At 33.8% G+C, this 18820-nt stretch overlaps 1 protein-coding gene across 5 annotated transcripts; it reads left to right on the forward strand.

Moving 5' to 3' along the window:
- Window positions 1-210: 210 nt before the first annotated feature.
- LOC109340210 (tubby-like F-box protein 8) lies at window positions 211-5549 on the forward strand. 5 transcript variants are annotated; one of them, XM_019577822.1, is made up of 7 exons: window positions 234-354; window positions 509-654; window positions 1027-1085; window positions 1698-2160; window positions 2591-2678; window positions 3663-3795; window positions 4577-5549. In XM_019577822.1, the coding sequence occupies exons 4-7, from the start codon at window positions 1813-1815 to the stop codon at window positions 5268-5270; spliced, it is 1263 nt and encodes a 420-aa protein (XP_019433367.1). In that variant the 5' UTR covers window positions 234-354; window positions 509-654; window positions 1027-1085; window positions 1698-1812; the 3' UTR covers window positions 5271-5549. The 5 variants fall into 5 exon arrangements, with proteins under 5 accessions (XP_019433366.1, XP_019433370.1, XP_019433367.1 ...); XM_019577823.1 differs by having other exon boundaries at window positions 509-642; XM_019577821.1 differs by lacking the exon at window positions 509-654 and having other exon boundaries at window positions 211-354.
- The last annotated feature ends 13271 nt before the right edge of the window (window positions 5550-18820 follow it).

Genomic DNA, 18820 nt, shown 5'->3' on the forward strand with positions numbered 1-18820 from the left:
ATATCTTGCTTGCAAAAAAATACGGGCTATGTGGGCTCGCCCGCAACAATGTCCATTTTACCATATCTATATAGGACTTAATAAAATAATATATTTTCTTCGGTAAGGAGACTTGCTACCATTTTATTACAGTAAATTTAGATTGTAATTTATAGTTTTAATTAATCTCTTATTGGGTAGTTGATTATAATTAAGCAGCTTTTTTCAATTTTTCTTTGCTGTGTTTACTCTCTTTTCTCCTTTATCGGTTGGATTTAATAAATGAAATCAGAGACAGTGTCACAGACACGTGAAAATGAAGAGAGAGAAACAACCAAACATTGTTCCTACAATTACGATTTGAGGAAAAAGATGGTGAGCTTCTTCTAATCTTCATCTTCATATTTAATGTTCCTTTGACTAAAGTTCTATTCTTTTGCAGCTTAAGTTCCTTATTCTATGTATTCTTAGTTTGTTTGTTGGGCTTTTGTTTATGTTTTTTAATTTGCTTCCCTTTGTTGCTTTCAAGATTGATTAGAGTTTTGGAAAGTTGGATACCCAGAATTTGTTTTTGTTCCAATCAGCTGTTTCTGAAGTTTGTTCTTATGGATTCTCTTTCCAGCTTCTGAAAGTTTTCAATTTTATGGTGGAACTTCACTTTGAGTTTTCTTTTGTGTAAGCCCTTTTAGAGAGCTTTTTTGTTGCTGTTGTTGTTGTTGTTGTTTTGATTTTGGTTTCTGTGATTTTGGTGTGTATCAGTTTTGGATACTTGATTTTGGGGTTAAGAAATCAAAAGATGAAAAGTTAAAACTTTTGGATTTTCAATAATATTTAATACACAATATATTTTTTCAATGCAAAGTTACAATCTCTAATTCCTTGACCAGTTCCCTAAGTTAGTATTTGCCTTTGTTTTTTCCTTTTTTCCTTCTTCCTTTTTATGCTTTCTGGTTCTAGGAGTTTTGGTTCTCTTTTTTAGGTTGCAGTTTCTTATTATCTAAGGTCTGTAATGGAGAGAAAATCTGATTTTTTGTGTGCTCTTCACAGATCTCTTGTGTTCAGAGAAAGGAGGGAGCTTAATTTATCATTTAAGTTGTGTATTTGAGGTGTGTTTTCTCATCACCTGCACCTTTAATATCTTCCTTTTTCTGCTTTTGTACTCAGAGACACATTAGTACATGTTCATGACAATTTCTGTATCTGTTTTAATACAAAATAGATGTATATATTATTATTATTATTATTACTTTTTCTCTCTCTCTTTATGATGGAAATGTTGTTTGGTACTTGATATAAACATAATTTTTCAGTAAGATTCTCATTTTCAGTTTGTTAGCTCTCATCATAAGTAATAGTTTAGAACTTGTTTGGATATGAAAAGAGCTTGTATCATACTTTTCTTTTTCTGTGGTGCTTATTTCAAAATGAAATGTTACTTTGCATTTGGATATATTGTTTAAGAAGTACTTTTGAGTAAGATAAGCACTTTAAAGTTATTTGGATTAAAAAAGGTAACTAGTGCTTCAAACTAGCCAAAATGTGTTTCTGACAAAAGTCTCAAATTGTGGGTTGCTTTAACCTTTAGGTTCATGTGAGGTTTTCTTTTATGAGAATCTCCTTTTCCCCTTTGTGCTTTTCCCTATCTGTATTATTTTTCTTTTCTTTCTTGATAGCTAAGTATTGAAGCTAGGATTTAAATTAGTTTGGTTTATATGCAGTTCTTCACACTCCTAAGATTTGTGAGTTGTGGCATCTTGTAACTATAGTGAAAGATTATCCTTTACGTGGTGTTGATCACATATCAAGTCCTGGGCCCTTGTTGTATCATAGCAAATGTCCTTCCGCAGCATTGTTCGTGATATAAGGGATGGATTTGGAAGCTTGTCGAGGCGGAGTTTTGAGGTAAGGCTTCCTGGCCATCACAAGGGAAAGTCACATAGTTCGGTCCACGAGTTGGAGGAACAACCACCAGTGGTACAAAACAGCCGATGGAATAGCCTTCCTCCCGAGCTTCTTCGCGATGTAATTAAAAGATTGGAAGCGAGTGAGAGTACATGGCCTGCTCGTAAGCACGTAGTTGCATGTGCTGCTGTGTGCAAGTCCTGGAGAGAAATGTGCAAAGAAATTGTTAGCAGTCTCGAGTTCAGCGGGAAGATCACTTTTCCTGTCTCCCTTAAGCAGGTGAGATTTCTATAATCTTCTATCCAGCTTTCAAGTTATATTTTAGAAGAACTGGTCGTGTATGAGAATATAAATTATTACATGAATACATACATGACCATATTTTGCATTTTGACTTTTTTGTATGTAAAAATAGTGGCATTCAAATGTCACCCGTTCTTATAATTTCATTTCCTTTTTGATGAAATTCAAAAATCTTTTTAGATGTGAATCAAACAAGTTTGCCACGTTTTTATTTTCAGATTTTATATCTTCCGATTACTCTTTAAAACTTTGGAATTTCTACTACATTTTGATTTAGTCATCACCAACTAGATAAGATCTACTATATTAGAAAGATGAAGGGTCGAGAATTGCGTATACTGAAAACATAACAAATTTATTTCTTCATCTTCTCATTATTTTCGACATGGTTAACTTTGTTTTACAGCCTGGTGCTAGGGATGGAACCATCCAGTGTTTCATCAAGAGAGACAAATCAAAAATGACTTACCACCTATTCCTCTGTCTCAGTCCTGGTAAGCTCAAGTTTAACCTTCAAACCTTTTTTGTGATTTGTTTGGAATTTTATGCTTTTCAATTTATTAGCTTACAGCTTTTAATGTATAATTATACTTTATGTATAAACCCATCCTGATTCATCATTCAATGTTGAAGTTTTTTTGTTCCCTTGATTTGTAATTATGCTGAGTTGCACATGGCCTCCATGTCCTTTCGGAAAAATGGAGAGTTCAATAGTATTATCTTAATTGAAATGGTGGAAACTCGGTCCTGTTCGAAGGTGTGTGAACCAAATCCTGTGTTTGGTCCAACATTCGCACATCCATTAAGCATTGGTGGCACCATTCTCAGTATAAGACCACTGGATAATTATGTTGATTATGTGTTTCTGAATGCAAATCTACTGAAGTATATGATTTTGTGCCACCACAAACTAAGTTGTTCTAATAATTTCCATCTCATAGCGATAATTGTTTATCCTATTTCAAAGAACACAAGTTCTTTTTTGTGCAGTTTAGCTGCCTAGCCATTTTTGTTTAAACCTTAAAATGACCGATTTCTTTGCATCCATTTTTGTCTATTGTGCCCATTGACTCAATAATTACAACTTCAGGTTACGGTGCTATGAGATTGGGAGTTGATGCAACTTCTTACTTCCTATTTACCAGTTTTTGCATCATCCTTTTCAACTGTGTCTGGCTACTGATTATATGCATACTGCTTTATTTGGACATGATATAGTTCTTTTATGCTTGAATCAGCTCTGTGCTGCTGAGATTAGGTGGAAATGTGGAATTTTGAGCAAATATTTCAGGCTGCATTTTCTATCCTTCTTTACAACTAACTTTCTGTTTTCTAATTTCAATGTATCGGTTTAATTGTTTGCTATGCTCGCAACTCAAATGTCATAAGAAATTCATATTTTGAACCGATAATTGCATCGCTGTTACTGTTCAATGTCTTGGCTGCCATTTTCTCTGAATTCATAGCTGTGCTTGCAGCGTTGCTTGTTGAAAATGGGAAGTTTCTTCTTTCTGCAAAACGGACCAGAAGAACGACCTACACAGAGTATATCATATCAATGGATGCAGATAATATATCAAGATCTAGTAGCACTTACATTGGAAAACTGAGGTATGTCTATTTTTGATGTGGGGTATTCTATCTTGGACAAAAACATTGTGCAACCAATATTGGCTTTTGACAAATTTCTCTTTTGATTGATGTGGAAAAGATCTTGACGGTTTTTCCTGGTATTCTAGAGAGGTAATTTTTGTGGAATGTAATGTGAACATTGGTCTTTGCTGATGATTTAGTTTAGGTGCATGACTTTATAGAGATAATTCAATTGCCCGATATTGAGTATCCCGAAATGTATTTACACCCATCCATGTTCCTACATTACATTGCTCTGGAACGACTACTTGGTATTTTGTTTGCTAAAACATCAGTATTGGAGCAAATTAAGTAGCAGCATCATCCCACTTCAGCAAGATTTTGCTGTGTCTAGTATATCTTATTATTACTTTATAAGAGTTATGAATTGTATATATGATTACTATTATTGGAAAATCCATTGTTACACTGGTAGCTTGAAAGGTAGAAATGTGTTTAATGGCTGTAACTTGCTTTTGAAGCATTCTTAGCAACACCAAATATGTATTAATGTAGTAATTGGACTACTTTTTCGGAATCATTTCCACCAATGATATGTCTAATATCTGCTCCTTCTGTAATTCTTGAATGATTTTAACTTTCACCCATGTGGTTGGTTATTAATTTTAGTCTGTCTGTCTTGATATAATGTGCCCTGAACTTTTTTTGTGTCCATGAATTATTGTGCTTGATATAACATCCTTGTCTATGTATTTATGGCATTATATACTCATACCATGTCGATTTCCTTTCATTTCAGGTCAAATTTTCTTGGAACCAAATTTATAATTTGCGATACACAGCCTCCCTATAACAACGCTCAGTTGTCTCCTCCAGGACGAAGCCGTAGGTTTAATTCAAAAAAAGTTTCTCCAAAGGTACCTAGTGGCAGCTATAATATTGGTCAGGTTGCCTATGAGTTGAATGTCCTTGGTACTAGGGGCCCCCGCAAGGTGCACTGCACAATGAATTCAATCCCGATATCAGCCCTTGAGCCTGGTGGCACTGTCCCAGGCCAGCCAGAGCTCCTTTCCTGCCCCCTTGAGGATTCTTTCCGGAGCATATCCTTCTCAAAATCGATTGCTGACAGCGCTAGGTTCTCTGACATATACGGGGCTGCCAATGTAGATGACGAGGGGAAGGACAACCAACCTCTAATTCTCAAGAACAAGTTACCAAGGTGGCACGAGCAGCTGCAATGCTGGTGCCTCAACTTCAAGGGAAGGGTGACTGTTGCGTCTGTCAAGAATTTCCAGCTGATCGCTGATACACAGCCTGTGGCTGGTGCTCCTACACCGTCTCAGCCGGCACAATCCGACTATGACAAGGTTATTCTTCAGTTTGGCAAGGTTGGCAAGGATATGTTCACTATGGACTATAGATATCCCCTATCTGCATTTCAGGCTTTTGCAATTTGCTTGACTAGCTTTGACACAAAACTGGCATGTGAATAGTGACACAGTGAAATGTTGGTAAGAAAATAGGATTCAATCTCCATTTAGGTATTCACAGGACTGTGAAGCTGCATGTTGTCATTGTACACCTCATAGTTTATACAGAACAAACTGTGCTCAATGTACCAATGTATTTTCTTCTATCTAGTTTCTTGTGCCATTTTTCTTTTTTCTTGACTTGTTTTGAAGTGTAGTCTTCCTTAGGATTTATGTTTCATCAGATGTAATAAGCTTCAAACTGTGTTTGGCCTAAATATCAAGAACCTTGATTGCTTTTAAGGGAAGCACATAATTTCATGTGACAAAAATGGCTCCAGTTACAATCCATCCAAGGTGCTTGCTTCAAAAAGGTGAAATATCTCCCTGCTTCATTGGATGGGAGAATACCAAGACATTGTTTGCTGGGTTTCATGAACATAGTACCATTGGCTAAAGTTTTTTATGTACTATCGAGGGTATTCCCTCACCCTATGAATAAGGAATTAATCCCTTTTAGGGAGTGTGACTGTCTCTCCTAACAAGTGTCGCTCTCATGAATCGAATATTTGACTTTTTGGTCTTTCTGGATTCTAGTGGGGTCTTAAACCACTAGACCAACGTTTTATTGGTCCCATTGGCTAAAGTCGATATTACCTACTTGATGAATATAATGTATCATTATTTCAATTATAAAATATGAGTTTAATTGTAAAGTTTTTTACGATGTAGCACTAGTACACTTATTTAGGAATTAATGATTAACACATAAAATGTTAAACTTTTACAGTATAGACTATTTTTGCATAATATATAGATTGAACACAACTAAATCTTTTTCAACTTGGAATAAGGTAAAACATAAGGATAATGCCATTGCCATGAAACTGTGGTATCTTACCCTCTTGCAAAAAGTTGATATTGATTGTTAAGATTTTACATTAAAGATACATGTAACTTTTCACAATTTTAAATACTCCTTACTTCAGTACTTTTGTAATTTTAGAGTCTATTTTTCATGTACTACCTATTCCTCTATCTCTTAAACAGTTTCTCGGTGTCAAAAGTGCTACTTGTGTCACCAATATCACCAACATCAATTGTATCACAAACTCCTTGTCCTATTATTATTTATCAGTGACACCCACCTCCTATGTAACACCCCATTTCTCCAACCAAAAACTCAAGTTCTTTATTGAAAAATGGCAAAGGTTTAAAGTAAGTCAAACACAATATATTATAAAATATGAGCAAATTTAAATTCTTTTGGTTTAAAATGTGGAAATATTTAAAGTTAATTTCATTCCAAAATAAGATGTTACGTATTTACGTTTGACTTCAAAACCTAAAATCATATTCAATATAAATTTTTCCTTTGAAGTATAAAGACTTTAAAAAATCATTATTAAAATCATAAACATAATTATCAATAAACTCCATATTTTCTATAATGAACCTCTCTTGCACATTTTCATAAAATGAACCTCTCTTGCACATTTTCATAAAATTAAGGGTTGAACAGAAACTAAATCTAAAACCAAGTTACCAATAATTAGGACAGAACTTGCGGTCTATATTTCCAACAGTAATTAGTCACAGTGCATCTGCAATAAACTTGTACATAAACATAGCATGAAACAAAAGAAAATACAAGGAGGGAATAAGATATCAACTACAATGGTTGCAACATGGAATTACATACATTATGACATTAAAGTGAGAGAGATATAATCAAGCAATATCATCTATATATAAATGATGTTGGAGGTTAGTGTCTTTTATATTAAGATATTAAAATCCCAATAATTTATCTTTCATAATACATTGTTTATGCAATTCACCAACCGATATTCATCAATATTCCAAAAAGTCGAGACCCTAATAGGAAATTAACTGGGAGTGCATATTATCCTAACAATATCATTTATAATCTTCTATGTTGTCTAATACCTCTATTTAAGGTGCTTACATGGTAAGCCCAATCTGTTTAGTAATCCTCTCAACCAACTACGAAATTTGCAAATGAATGTTAGAGATCATTTAGTTTTTATTTAGGACTATCCTGGTCATAAAAGTTGCAAACCTGGATCCTTAGTGAATTGTCTTATCTAAGCAATCTCTCAAGGCTTCTTGAAACAACATATTGATACTCATATTCAAATCCGCAATGATAATTATATTATCTTATCTTTTCATTTTCTCTAATTCCAACTATAAAATGCAATAATATATTCACACCAACTGAAGTTATCCCATGAAGTCCTTTAGTCAAGATTTTTCGATTTCTCTTTCCACACATATGAACTAAGTTAGTTGTCTCTGTCCCAAAACACTTTTATCATGCCAAGTCCAACAAGCAAGCTCAAGTTGCAAAATTAGTGGTCCAATATCAGAAGGTAAATCCCAAAACTCACTACAACTTCAAGTGCATGCATAGTCGTAGACTCTACCACTGAGACGTTGGTCTAGTAGTATAAGCTAGTCACTTCAAAAATAGTTCATAACCCATAGGATGACGAATATCATTGGTTATACAAAAAAAATAGTTGTGGGCTCTAAAAATCATATTTTTCAAAAATATCACATAAGCTAGTCACTTCAGACGCAATGCATTTTTACTTTGTTATGTCTTCGAGATGAATTCAAGACATTAACTTAGTGAGTCAATATTAATGGGAAGATCATCAAATCCTACTACACTTTCAAGTGCTCGATGTTGATACACGAAAACATAAAGTTAGAAAACAGAACAGATAGAAGAGAAGAAAATGATGAATAGTGTAGAAAAGAAAAAAGATTAATGAAGATTGGATGATTTTGAATATACTTCAATGAGTGTGTTATTTCATTGCCAAAGTGGGTACACATGGTTGTGTATTTAACAACAACAGAAAATACATGAGAAAACTGAATTACCAAACTTAGTTGCACACCTAACTACCCAATGCCAAAAATAGAAACAAAAGTAACTTTCAAAATCTAATTGAATTAACAACTTTCCAAAAATAGGAATTATCATTTAACATTCCCCCTTAATTCATATTCTATTACATTTGATGACACTTTTACTAAGTCTACCACACCAATCATTTCTTTAAGCATCCTAAACCTACTGCCTTTTAAAGCCTTGGTCATGAGATCTGTAAGTTTAACTTCAGTGCTACAATGCTTCATATTGATATTCTCTTTGTTAACTTGGTCTCTAAGAAAATGAAACTTGGTTTCAATGTGTTTGTTATGTCGATGTGAGATTGGGTTCTTAGCCAAATCAATATCTGATTTGTTATCTACTTGTAATTCCACATATTCACACGTGTCTAGGTTCAATTCTGTTATTAGGGACTTGATCCACAAAGCTTGGCATGCTACACTGCATGTTGAGATATACTATGCTTCACATGTAGAAAGAACCACCACAATTTGCTTTCTAAATGTCCAAGAAATAGGTGCACCACATAGCAGGAATACATAGCCAGAAGTTGATCTTCTCTCAACTTTATCACCACACCAGTCTGAGTCTGAATAGGCTGCAAGACTCATCTCCCATTTTGCCTTCTCATAAGCGAATAGAATCCCATCATTCATTGTCCCTCTTAGGTATCTTAGGATCCTTTTAGCAGTTGCCAAGTGAGATTACTTTGGATTGCTCATGAATCTGCTTACTAGGCGTACTCCATATATGATTTCTGGTATGCTATGACAGATGAATCTTAGGCAGCCTACCAATTGTTTGAATAGTGTATTGTCCACTGATTCTTCATTGCATTGGCTCATTTTGAATTTGTTCATGACCTCTTTTATGTACTTTCTTTGATGCATCACAACTCCAGGTTTCAGTGTATTCTATGCCAATGAAGTATGCTAATTTGCCTAAGTCCGTCATTTCAAATTCACGCTCGAGAGTGTTCTTCAACCCTTGCATGTCCTTTTCACTACTCCTTGTGATCAGTAGGTCATCCACATAGAGACAAATGATTAGCATACCAGGCCCTTGAGTCTCTTTTATGTATATGCCATGTTCCACTATGCATTTTTTAAAGCCTTTTTGTTGTAGGAATGAGTCTATTCTTTTATTCTAGGCTCTAGGGGCCTATTTTAATCCATACAAGGCTTTCCTCAATCTGAACACCTTGTCTTCATGTCCTGCAACTGAGAAACCATGAGGTTTATGTATATAGACCTCTTCATCCAAGGTTCCATTGAGGAATGCATAATTGACATCTAGTTGCCAGATTTTCCAACCCTTCCAGCTAGCTATGCTTACCAAGATTCTAATAGTTTCAAATCTAGCCACAGGTGCAAACACTTATGAATAACCCTCACCTTCCTTCTGCATAAATCCCCTTGCAACTAGTTTGGCCTTGTGCTTGGCTATGATGTCATCAAGTTTCAACTTGGTCTTATAGATCCACTTTACTTCTATTGGATGTTTTCCAAGTGGTAAGATGGTTAATTCCCATGTGTTATTTCTTTCAATTGCATTCAACTCCTCATTCATGGCATCTATCCACACTTTATCTTTGATGGCATCCTCAAACCTTACTGGTTCTGTAGAGTCCATCAGAGCAAAGTGTACCAGTTCTCCATCACTATTGATTGCACTGTCAGGGAATACCTGATAGTCTCTGAGTCTGGATGGCAACCCCCTAACCCTTTCAGTCCTGCCAAGGTGAGTCATTTGTTCAAGCACATGTTTCTCTTTTGATGTAGTGTCTTCTTGATCCTCAACAGATTCTATGGGTATATAGACCTTAGTGAACTCTTGTTCTCTCTGATCCAAGTTGTCCATCCAAGTGTTAGCTCATCAAATTGCACATCTCTACTATAGACTACTCTCTTGGTTGTAGGATTGTATAGTCTATAGGATCCAGTAGGGTGATAGCTAAGGAAGATCATGACTTCACTCTTGTCATCCAGTATCCTTCTCTTTTGTTATGGAACATGAGTATAGCATTGTGTTCCAAAAACTCTAAGATGATGTACTAAGGATTTTCTGTCTGACCATACATCTTCAGGGACTAGTGATGTTGCATTCTGAGTTGGGTATAGATTCAAAAAATAGGTGGTAGTATCTACTACCTCAGCCCAAAATCCCAGCGGAAGTTTAGTGCCATTCACCATACTTTTCACCATATTCAGGATAGTAATGTTTCTCCTTTCACCCACACCATTGTGCCGAGGTATGTATGGTGTTGTGATCTCATGTGCAATTCCTTATTTCTTGCAGTATTCTTCAAGGTCTTTGGAGGTGAATTCCCCTCCTCCATCAGTTCTCAACACCTTGATAGATCTTCCATATTGTTTATCCACCAAGGTTTTAAATGTTTTGAATATGCTAAACACTTCATTTTTCAGCTTTAGAGGATAGGTCCAAATCTTCTTGTTGTACTCATCAACAAATGAAACAAAATACTTGCTTCCCCCAAGAGATGAAATCTCAAAGGGTCTACAAACATCAGAGTATATGACATTTAATAATTCTTTGGCTCTGTTTGGAATGTGTGATGAAAACTTAGATCTTGGTTGCTTGCTTATAAGGCATTTCTCACACAAAGTATGAGGATGCATAATGTAAGGAATACCTTTAACTAGGTTCCTATTATGCAGCATACTTAGATCTCTAAAGTTAAGATGCCCACACCTCATGTGCCAAAGCCAAGAGTCATTGATTTGTGATTAAATTGATAGGCATTGTGACTTTAGTGTACCAATTGTGACTTAAAATGTCATGTTTGCAGACAACGGATCCTTGAGAATCTTCTTATTCTCTGTATCATACACCTAAAGGTTTCCTTGATGCAGGTTCATACTGAACCCTTTTTCCAACAACTGACCAATGCTGATAAGATTGTTTCTCATAGTTGGTACATACAAAACATCTTTAATTATTGCCTTGTTCCCATCCTTTTTTCTGATGATAATGTCACTTGTGCCCTCAACTTGACTGGTCCTATTGTCTACAAACCTTATCAAGCTCTTCTTTTCTCATCAAAGTGTACCAACCAGTCTCTGTGACCTGTCATATGGTTGGAATACCCTGAATCCAAATACTTTGTCTCAACATCACTAAAATCTGCATCCCCATTCATCATCATCAAGATGATGCTCACATCATCCTCATGATTTGATTCTTTGGCCATATTCACTTCATTCTCTGGTTTTTCATTGTTTGAGGTCTGATAAGAGAATTGACACTCATTTAAGAAGTTTCCAATCCTGCCACAGTTGAAACACTTAGACTTTCTCTTGTCTATTTTCTTCTTTTAATTGTGAAACCCCTTGTATCCTCCTCTCTTATGAGATTCAGGTACAAGTGATCTCTCATTTCTTTCAGTCTTCCCTCTACCTTATCTGCCATAGCCTATTTCTCTGGGCTCTCCTCCTCTACCATAAGAACCCCTTCTTTTGAAGTACTTGATTGGTTGCTTTCCCTCCCGATCTTTTAAGTAGCCTATGTTCAAGAGCTTCACGTGAACCTTGAAGTTCTTCAATTCTCAGAGTTTCCATGTTTTTAGATTCTTCAATAGCAACAATAATGTGATTGAATTTAGGGGTCAGGGTCCTTAGTACTGTTTATGCTATAGTGAGGTCATTGATCTTATTGTAATCCTATTGAAGAATTCAACAATCCTTTCATTGTCCTCCATCTGCATCAATTCAAATTGCCTTCTTAATGTTTGAAGACGCACCGTCTTCAATTGGTCATTTCCTTCATTTCCCTTTCTCAAGATCCTCCAAGCTTCAGTAGAGGTTTCTGCTCCAACAATTTTTTAAAGTGGACATTGTCCACACACTGGTGAATCAAATAGAGAGCTTTGCAATCATTGTTCAAGTTTTTGTGTGCTTCATTCTTTGTTCCTCAGTGGGGTTTTCAGCTAGTGGTGAGACTCCATTCACCACAATGTCAAGCACTTCTTGATAGTCGAGTATCACCTTCATTTGTGTATACCATCTTGGCCAATTCTTTCCATCGAGGATTGGTAGGCTTGCTGTAAAGTTGCTTTGCCCTATTCTATAGTGATTTTTCTCCCAAAATCGTACTTGCTCTTAATACTAGATGTTGAAGCACGAAAACAGAAAGTTAGAAAACAGAACAGATAGAAGAGAAGAAAATGATGAACAATGTAGAGAAGAAAAAAGAGTAATGAAGATAAGATGGTTTCGAATATACTTATGTGAGTGTGTTGTTGCATTGCCAAAGTGGGTACACAAAGTTGTGTATTTAACACCAACAGAAAATACATGAGAAAATTGAATTACCAAACTTTGTTGTACACCTAACTACCCACAAAAAATAGAAACAAAACTAACTTTCAAAACCTAACTAGATTAACAACTTTCCAGAAATATGAATTATCATTTTAACACTCTAATAGTCCTATGCTTTCAACAAACTCCATTTTTCCAAAAATATCACATAAGTTAGTCGTCTCAGCTTCAATGCATTTTCTATGTCATGTCCTCAAGACACTAACTTAGTGATTCAATATTAATATACAATTTCAAGTGTGTGAATAGCTTTAGGCTCTTAATAATTTCAAGGGAACATACGAATGTCTCTATTATATCAAGCAAAATCTTTTAGAAGTTTTCATATTCAATTACACTAAAATCTAAACTCTCATTTTCTCTCAAAATAATATATCTCACTTCACTCTTGTTTGTACTCCTCACACTCTAGCCACAACTTTCCTAATTCTATAAATTAATTATTTCTTATTCTGATACTTAAATATTTATTTTGAATCCTCATATAAGATTGTTTATACCCTCCGCAATTAACTTATGATTTTCTCAAGTTCATTCAAACCTCAATTTAAAATCTATATATATTTCATATTAACACACCAATCAGCAAAATAACGGTTTTAAATTGCTACAAACATTTCTAAACCAATTATAACAATAATAGACTATGTTGCCTCAAATAATAGCATGCTAAGCCTCACACATGGATTTAAAAATTAACAAAATAAACAATTGTAAACATAACATTTAAATATATAAAACAATTATTAGTTTATCACAAATAATCTCATATATTCAAATATAATTATTTAATAATCTTGCATGATGACATACTATAAAAAGTGAGTTCCTTATGATAAACATGAGTAAATTCATAAATACATAATTTAAGCATATTAAATATATAAAACTTACTATTTTCGTAAAAGTGATTAAAGAAATGTAAATGGAAAACATTTTCTATGCGAGTATCCTAATTTACTATACTCTCCAACATTACAGGTCATCATAGAACTTTAATAAAACAATCTAAGACTACATAAGTCTTTTCCTTAGTATTGGCCTCTTTATCTCGTGTAAAAGACTACATTACAGGTCTGTTCATTGATGGAGAGACAAGTATTACATAATAATACACAAAAGACTACATATAATAATATTTTTATCCATTTATTTATCATACAATCATATTTTTGACATTAAAACTATATATAAAAATAATCACTTGTCTCTCTATTAATAGAGAGATCATTGTTCCGTCATTGTTTTAAAATTCTGAGAACCTTCCTGACCATCAACGTTAATGTCAGTTGACCAAAATGTTACCAATCAATAACTAAACATCAAAATAAGATAATATTATCAAGTTATGACAAGCATTATAATAACTGTAATTAATTTTATCAAAAATTAAAAGAAGATAATGTTATCTTAAAGTATTTATCAAAGATAATAATTTATTGAAATTAACTTTAGAAAAACTAATCATGTAACTTAAAAAAATAGGAAAAACATGTAATACATCCTTCGGTTATTGAAGTATTTAGGATGAGAAGATTGGTATAGGAACGCAGAGGGTTTGTCTTGAAACACGTTCCAATTCTGCCGTCCTTTTACTAACAAGGATTAATTGTCGCAGAGTTTGTCCCATTTGTTCCCAATAATTAAAAATCTATATATAAATGAATAGAAATTTTTAAAAAATAAAATGTTACATTTTTTTTATTATGTTTCTTACTAAAAGTTGATTGGATTGAGACAGAGTTTAGGAACAGAGTGTGGGACAAATGATTTGCCTTCTCGTTTAACTATGAAGGAATGAGAATTCACTTACTCTTAGAATCAATTTTTTAAACTTATTTCTCATCATAGTAATTAATTCTAGGAATATCTAATGATTTAGATCTACTCACTCATTTAAATAATTGAATTTTCCTAAAATTAATAGCTAGAATGAAGAGTAAGTTTAAATGGATCTCTCATCAACTATGAAAGGTATTTAGTGTATGCCAGCTGCTTTAACTTCTAGGATTTTTATTACTGTCCTTTCCATTGAAATGAAGAAATTTACCGTTGCACTAAATTTCTTAGCTTTGAAATTAGATAAAAAATATGTTATGCACTTTTCTAATATATATTGTGTATAATCCATTGATATACTAATAAGGTGTTGACTATATTTTCCATTGCTAAATGTTGCTTACTAATATCTATTAATTTCAAGCACCACCAAAATTAGTTGTGTATAGCCATCACCACCCACATGAAGTTGGTTTTGGAGCAGATATAATCAATTGCATCCACCAACATGATACTTATAATAAATATTAGAGAAGGAAAAAACAATGCATGCTCATGCTCCCACACAAGTGCATGTAGCGCAAGTGAAGCACTACCACTCACCACATGCTAATAAACCCACATCTTATCACCATAAGATATTCAAGATTATATCTACCACAAATATTTATTACCTTGGAATGTAGTGGGTGAAATTTCCACATCAATGTTCCACAAATACTATACTTGTGATGAAGGTTTCTTACAAAGTTACTGTTTGTTGAGTTATTCTAAAATTGAGATATATGAGAGTGGTTCTTTTTTGACTTCTAAACTTTCACGAGCTTAAAAAGAAAAACGAAGGGTGGATCTAAAGTTAGGGGACTTAAAATGAATATTTAGCACATGTAATCAGGTATCCTTCAATGTCAAGTCACATATGTGTAAACATTTGTATAATTGTTCTAAGCCGTAAAGTACGACTTGGGGTGTGTTTGTAGGAGCATAAATGATGATAAATTGAAAATGTTCTTCTCTGTAGAAGGGGTTGTTGATATATGGATTGCTTTCCTTGATTAGGATAATATTCCACCTTTGAGGGTGTTGGAGCATCTGTTGCTTGGTTGAACCAAGAGGTTGTAGATCTTAGACCACCTTGGGTAAGTTGTAAGTATATGAGTATGAAGGTTAGAAAGTAGCATAGAAAATACTTGATTGTTCCTTTATGGGTGACCTCACCTATTTATACTCGTTGAAGTGACTTGAACTCTAAGGAGATGTGTCATCATTTCATATGACATGGTCTTGTCTTTTCAGCAGCCTTAGGTTGACAATGTTGTGAAGTTGGACTACCTTTGGCATAAGGGCAATATGAATCTATCAACAATGAGGTGATGTGATATTACCTTTGGCGTGAAGGAAAGTTCTTCGATGTAGAAGACAATGACTTGTTTGTCTTATTGTTGTCATCTTTCCCCTCACCTGATGTTAAGTGCTAATTTAATCTATAAATAAAACACCATTTTATGGTACTTTACAACTTAATCAACTCAAATTATTGGAAAAATACTTATACATGACTAAAAGTTTGTTTTATTGGCTAAGTTTTACCCCTAAGTGGTTTTGTAGGTTTAAACTAGACAAAGAGCAAGAAAATGCATGTTCTTGAACTAGGCTCGGCCACACTCAGCACGGGATCCACGCGAAGCGAATTTGACAGCATCTGATAGTTGTGCTCAATGCCACATCCACGCTCAGCGCAAGAAAATCCACGCTCAGTGCAATAAAAGCCATGCTCAGTGCATATCTTACGATGGACGTCTAAATTTGAGGAATTCAACAGTTACCTACTTTCTAGAATACACTAAGCGCTGCCTCCACACACATCGCAATGGATGGTGCGCTAAGCACTGCAAGCCACACTCAACACAACTTGGTGTGTCCAAGAGTTGTGCCTAGCCAGCTGGATCCCACGCTCAGCACAACAATGGTGGGCTGAGTGTAGAAGTCAACATCAGAATACTAGTTAAAGGACTCTAGTCCACTTCATTTGTACACTTGTTTACTTCTTCGAATTGTATTTTCCTTGTAACTTTATTTTAGAGAGTTTAGCTCTCTTAGCCCATTGAAACTAAGTGTAAGCATTATATGTGATAATTATTACTCAATTGTACATGGTTTTACTACCCCCATGAGTATATTATCCTTATCACTCTTACATTGTATGTATATGTGTAGCTAAGAATCTTATAGTTGGAGTTGAATGTAGCACAAACTTGATGTAAATATCTTTGATTCAATAATATTCCAAGAAGTTCATTTCAATTTTGAGTTTTATCTTTATTTAATGTGTGTTTTAGTATTGATAAAACTTTTGCATGATTGTAGAATAATTGCTTAAGTATTTTTGCATATTTATAAACTTGCATTACTCAACAAATTAAATAAGACATATATTTTTCTTGCATAAGTGACTAATTGACTAAGACATTAGCAATTAGTCATATTGTGGTATTTATATTGACTGATTGTTCTATTTGGTATAAAATAACGAATCAATGTGGGAATCGAGAGTGAGTGTTAAGTTCAAGTCTGACTACATTTACCATTATATTTTAAGTACACTCAAAGTATTTGTATCACAGAACAAACAACTCAAAAATATTGATGAGCTAAGAAATAGGAAGTAGTTAAAGACTATAATTTTAAGCAATTCTCTATGGAGACGATAATTATTTTCTATACTTGTTTGCAAACAACCGAGTTGTAATCTTAGACCTATTTGTCGGTTAACACCTCGGTCGGTTGTCCGGATATGATCGACAATTATAAAGGTCAAATCTTATTCGCCCAAGCAAGATCAACACTCTTCTTTACGAGATCATGTATGCTCAGTCTATGGTCTTTGAGTGTTCTAGAAAATAGGAAGGAATAATTGCCCCATTCTATTAGTGTGAGTGTTGTCCATCATGTCAATAAGCTTGAAGCTATTTTTGTCGGCTGATCTAAATTCAGAAAGTCATTCATGATGACGTTGTCACACTCCAATTTTCAGTTGAACACCAGATTCACATTAAGTTACGGTCTCCAATATATTTTTCCGGTCAAAACATAGAAAACCTTTTTTTTGCCCATTGTTGGAACATGTTTGTCTCTAAATTTGAAATCTAAACTTGGGACTTAGTTACAGACGGAAAGGTATTAACATCTTTAATTTAAAACTAAAAGTTGTTTTTTTTTTTAATTTTTGTGTGACAAGATTGTATCTTGCTCTTCATATCCTCATGAGTGATAGGAAATCAAAATTAAATAGTTAGAGGTAGAAAAATATTTATTGATTGTGTTTTAATTATTTTAAGGAAAAAAGTGACGTAATGTGATCATTCAAAGAATGAGTTGAGGAGAATAAGTAAATATTCATAGTCTTTCCTCCATTTTTAATATAACTATAGTTTTTTTTAAATATTTTTATAGGTTTTATTGATAAAATATTTCTATTGGTTTTGTTTTTATTAGACTTATTTCATGTTGCAAGTAAAATGTGTATGTCACTTTCCAATATATTGAATGCAACTATTTCTCCTTTATTTTGTTTATTTCTATGATCTTGCTTTCAAGAATCCCAAGATGTGAACCTCCAAATATATTTACTGTTACAAAGTCTTAACAATGGCAAATCTAGGACCGAAGAAGATAGAGAGTACAAGTTATATTGAATTGTTCAAGATTTATTAGAATAGGACAAATGGACTAACATGAGTACACTTTTACATAACCATAGGTGTAAAAATATCAACTAGATAGTGTACACAAAAAATTTCTTCATGGTGTACATGTGTGCATCCTCGAATGCTAGTGGCTCTGCCACTGTGTTAGCTACCACGATGTGGATAAGCATTGATTGACATCATATTTTTGAATCTGATTAATAGGCTTTTAGGGATATGTATTGGATCCTGATAGAAGGCTATATATGTGTATCTGGTATACCTAAAAGGTGTGCTTGAGAGAATTGAATTGCTAATCCTGATACCTAATAACATATTATTAGTAGTTCAATATCATTTATTCTTCTTTTATTTGATTTCTCATTATCAATGGATGCTTCATCATGTAAATGGAACCTGATAGAGTAATACTAGACTAGTTAGGATGTATTATATGTTTACATCTATGTTCCACTTTGTGTCTTAAATCAATTAGAAAATTTCATTCAATTAAAAAGAAAAATTACAAAAATAAAGATTAATATTTTAATATTATTTTATGTAATTTGATTAACTAAATATATGTTAAGATAAGATTCTAGAACAAATAAATCCTGTCCGGTTATTTATTCACTCGTTGAGTGCTTCAACCCCCTGAAACTTTCAACAGCCGAGGTCAAGGAACTTGTTGCAGGGTGGACATTTGTTGTCCTATAAAAGTGTATTACTGAATGTGTCATTACTTGTGATTGGTTAGAAAAATAAATAATTATTAAAATTTGAATTTAAATATATTTTTTCAATCAATCACAAACAGTGGTATATGGAGTGACACACTTT

This window comes from Lupinus angustifolius, unplaced genomic scaffold (assembly GCF_001865875.1).
Source record: "Lupinus angustifolius cultivar Tanjil unplaced genomic scaffold, LupAngTanjil_v1.0 Scaffold_147_96, whole genome shotgun sequence".
Taxonomy (NCBI): Eukaryota; Viridiplantae; Streptophyta; class Magnoliopsida; order Fabales; family Fabaceae; genus Lupinus; species Lupinus angustifolius.

What these genes read in the sequence shown, in the direction of transcription:
- LOC109340210 (XM_019577821.1), top strand. Translation starts at nt 1,813, where the DNA reads ATGTCCTTCCGCAGCATTGTTCGTGATATAAGGGATGGATTTGGAAGC. An exon ending in TTCCTGTCTCCCTTAAGCAG is followed by an intron (nt 2,161 to 2,590) that starts GTGAGATTTCTA and finishes TTTGTTTTACAG; the next exon opens with CCTGGTGCTAGGGATGGAAC. An exon ending in ACTTACATTGGAAAACTGAG is followed by an intron (nt 3,796 to 4,576) that starts GTATGTCTATTT and finishes CTTTCATTTCAG; the next exon opens with GTCAAATTTTCTTGGAACCA.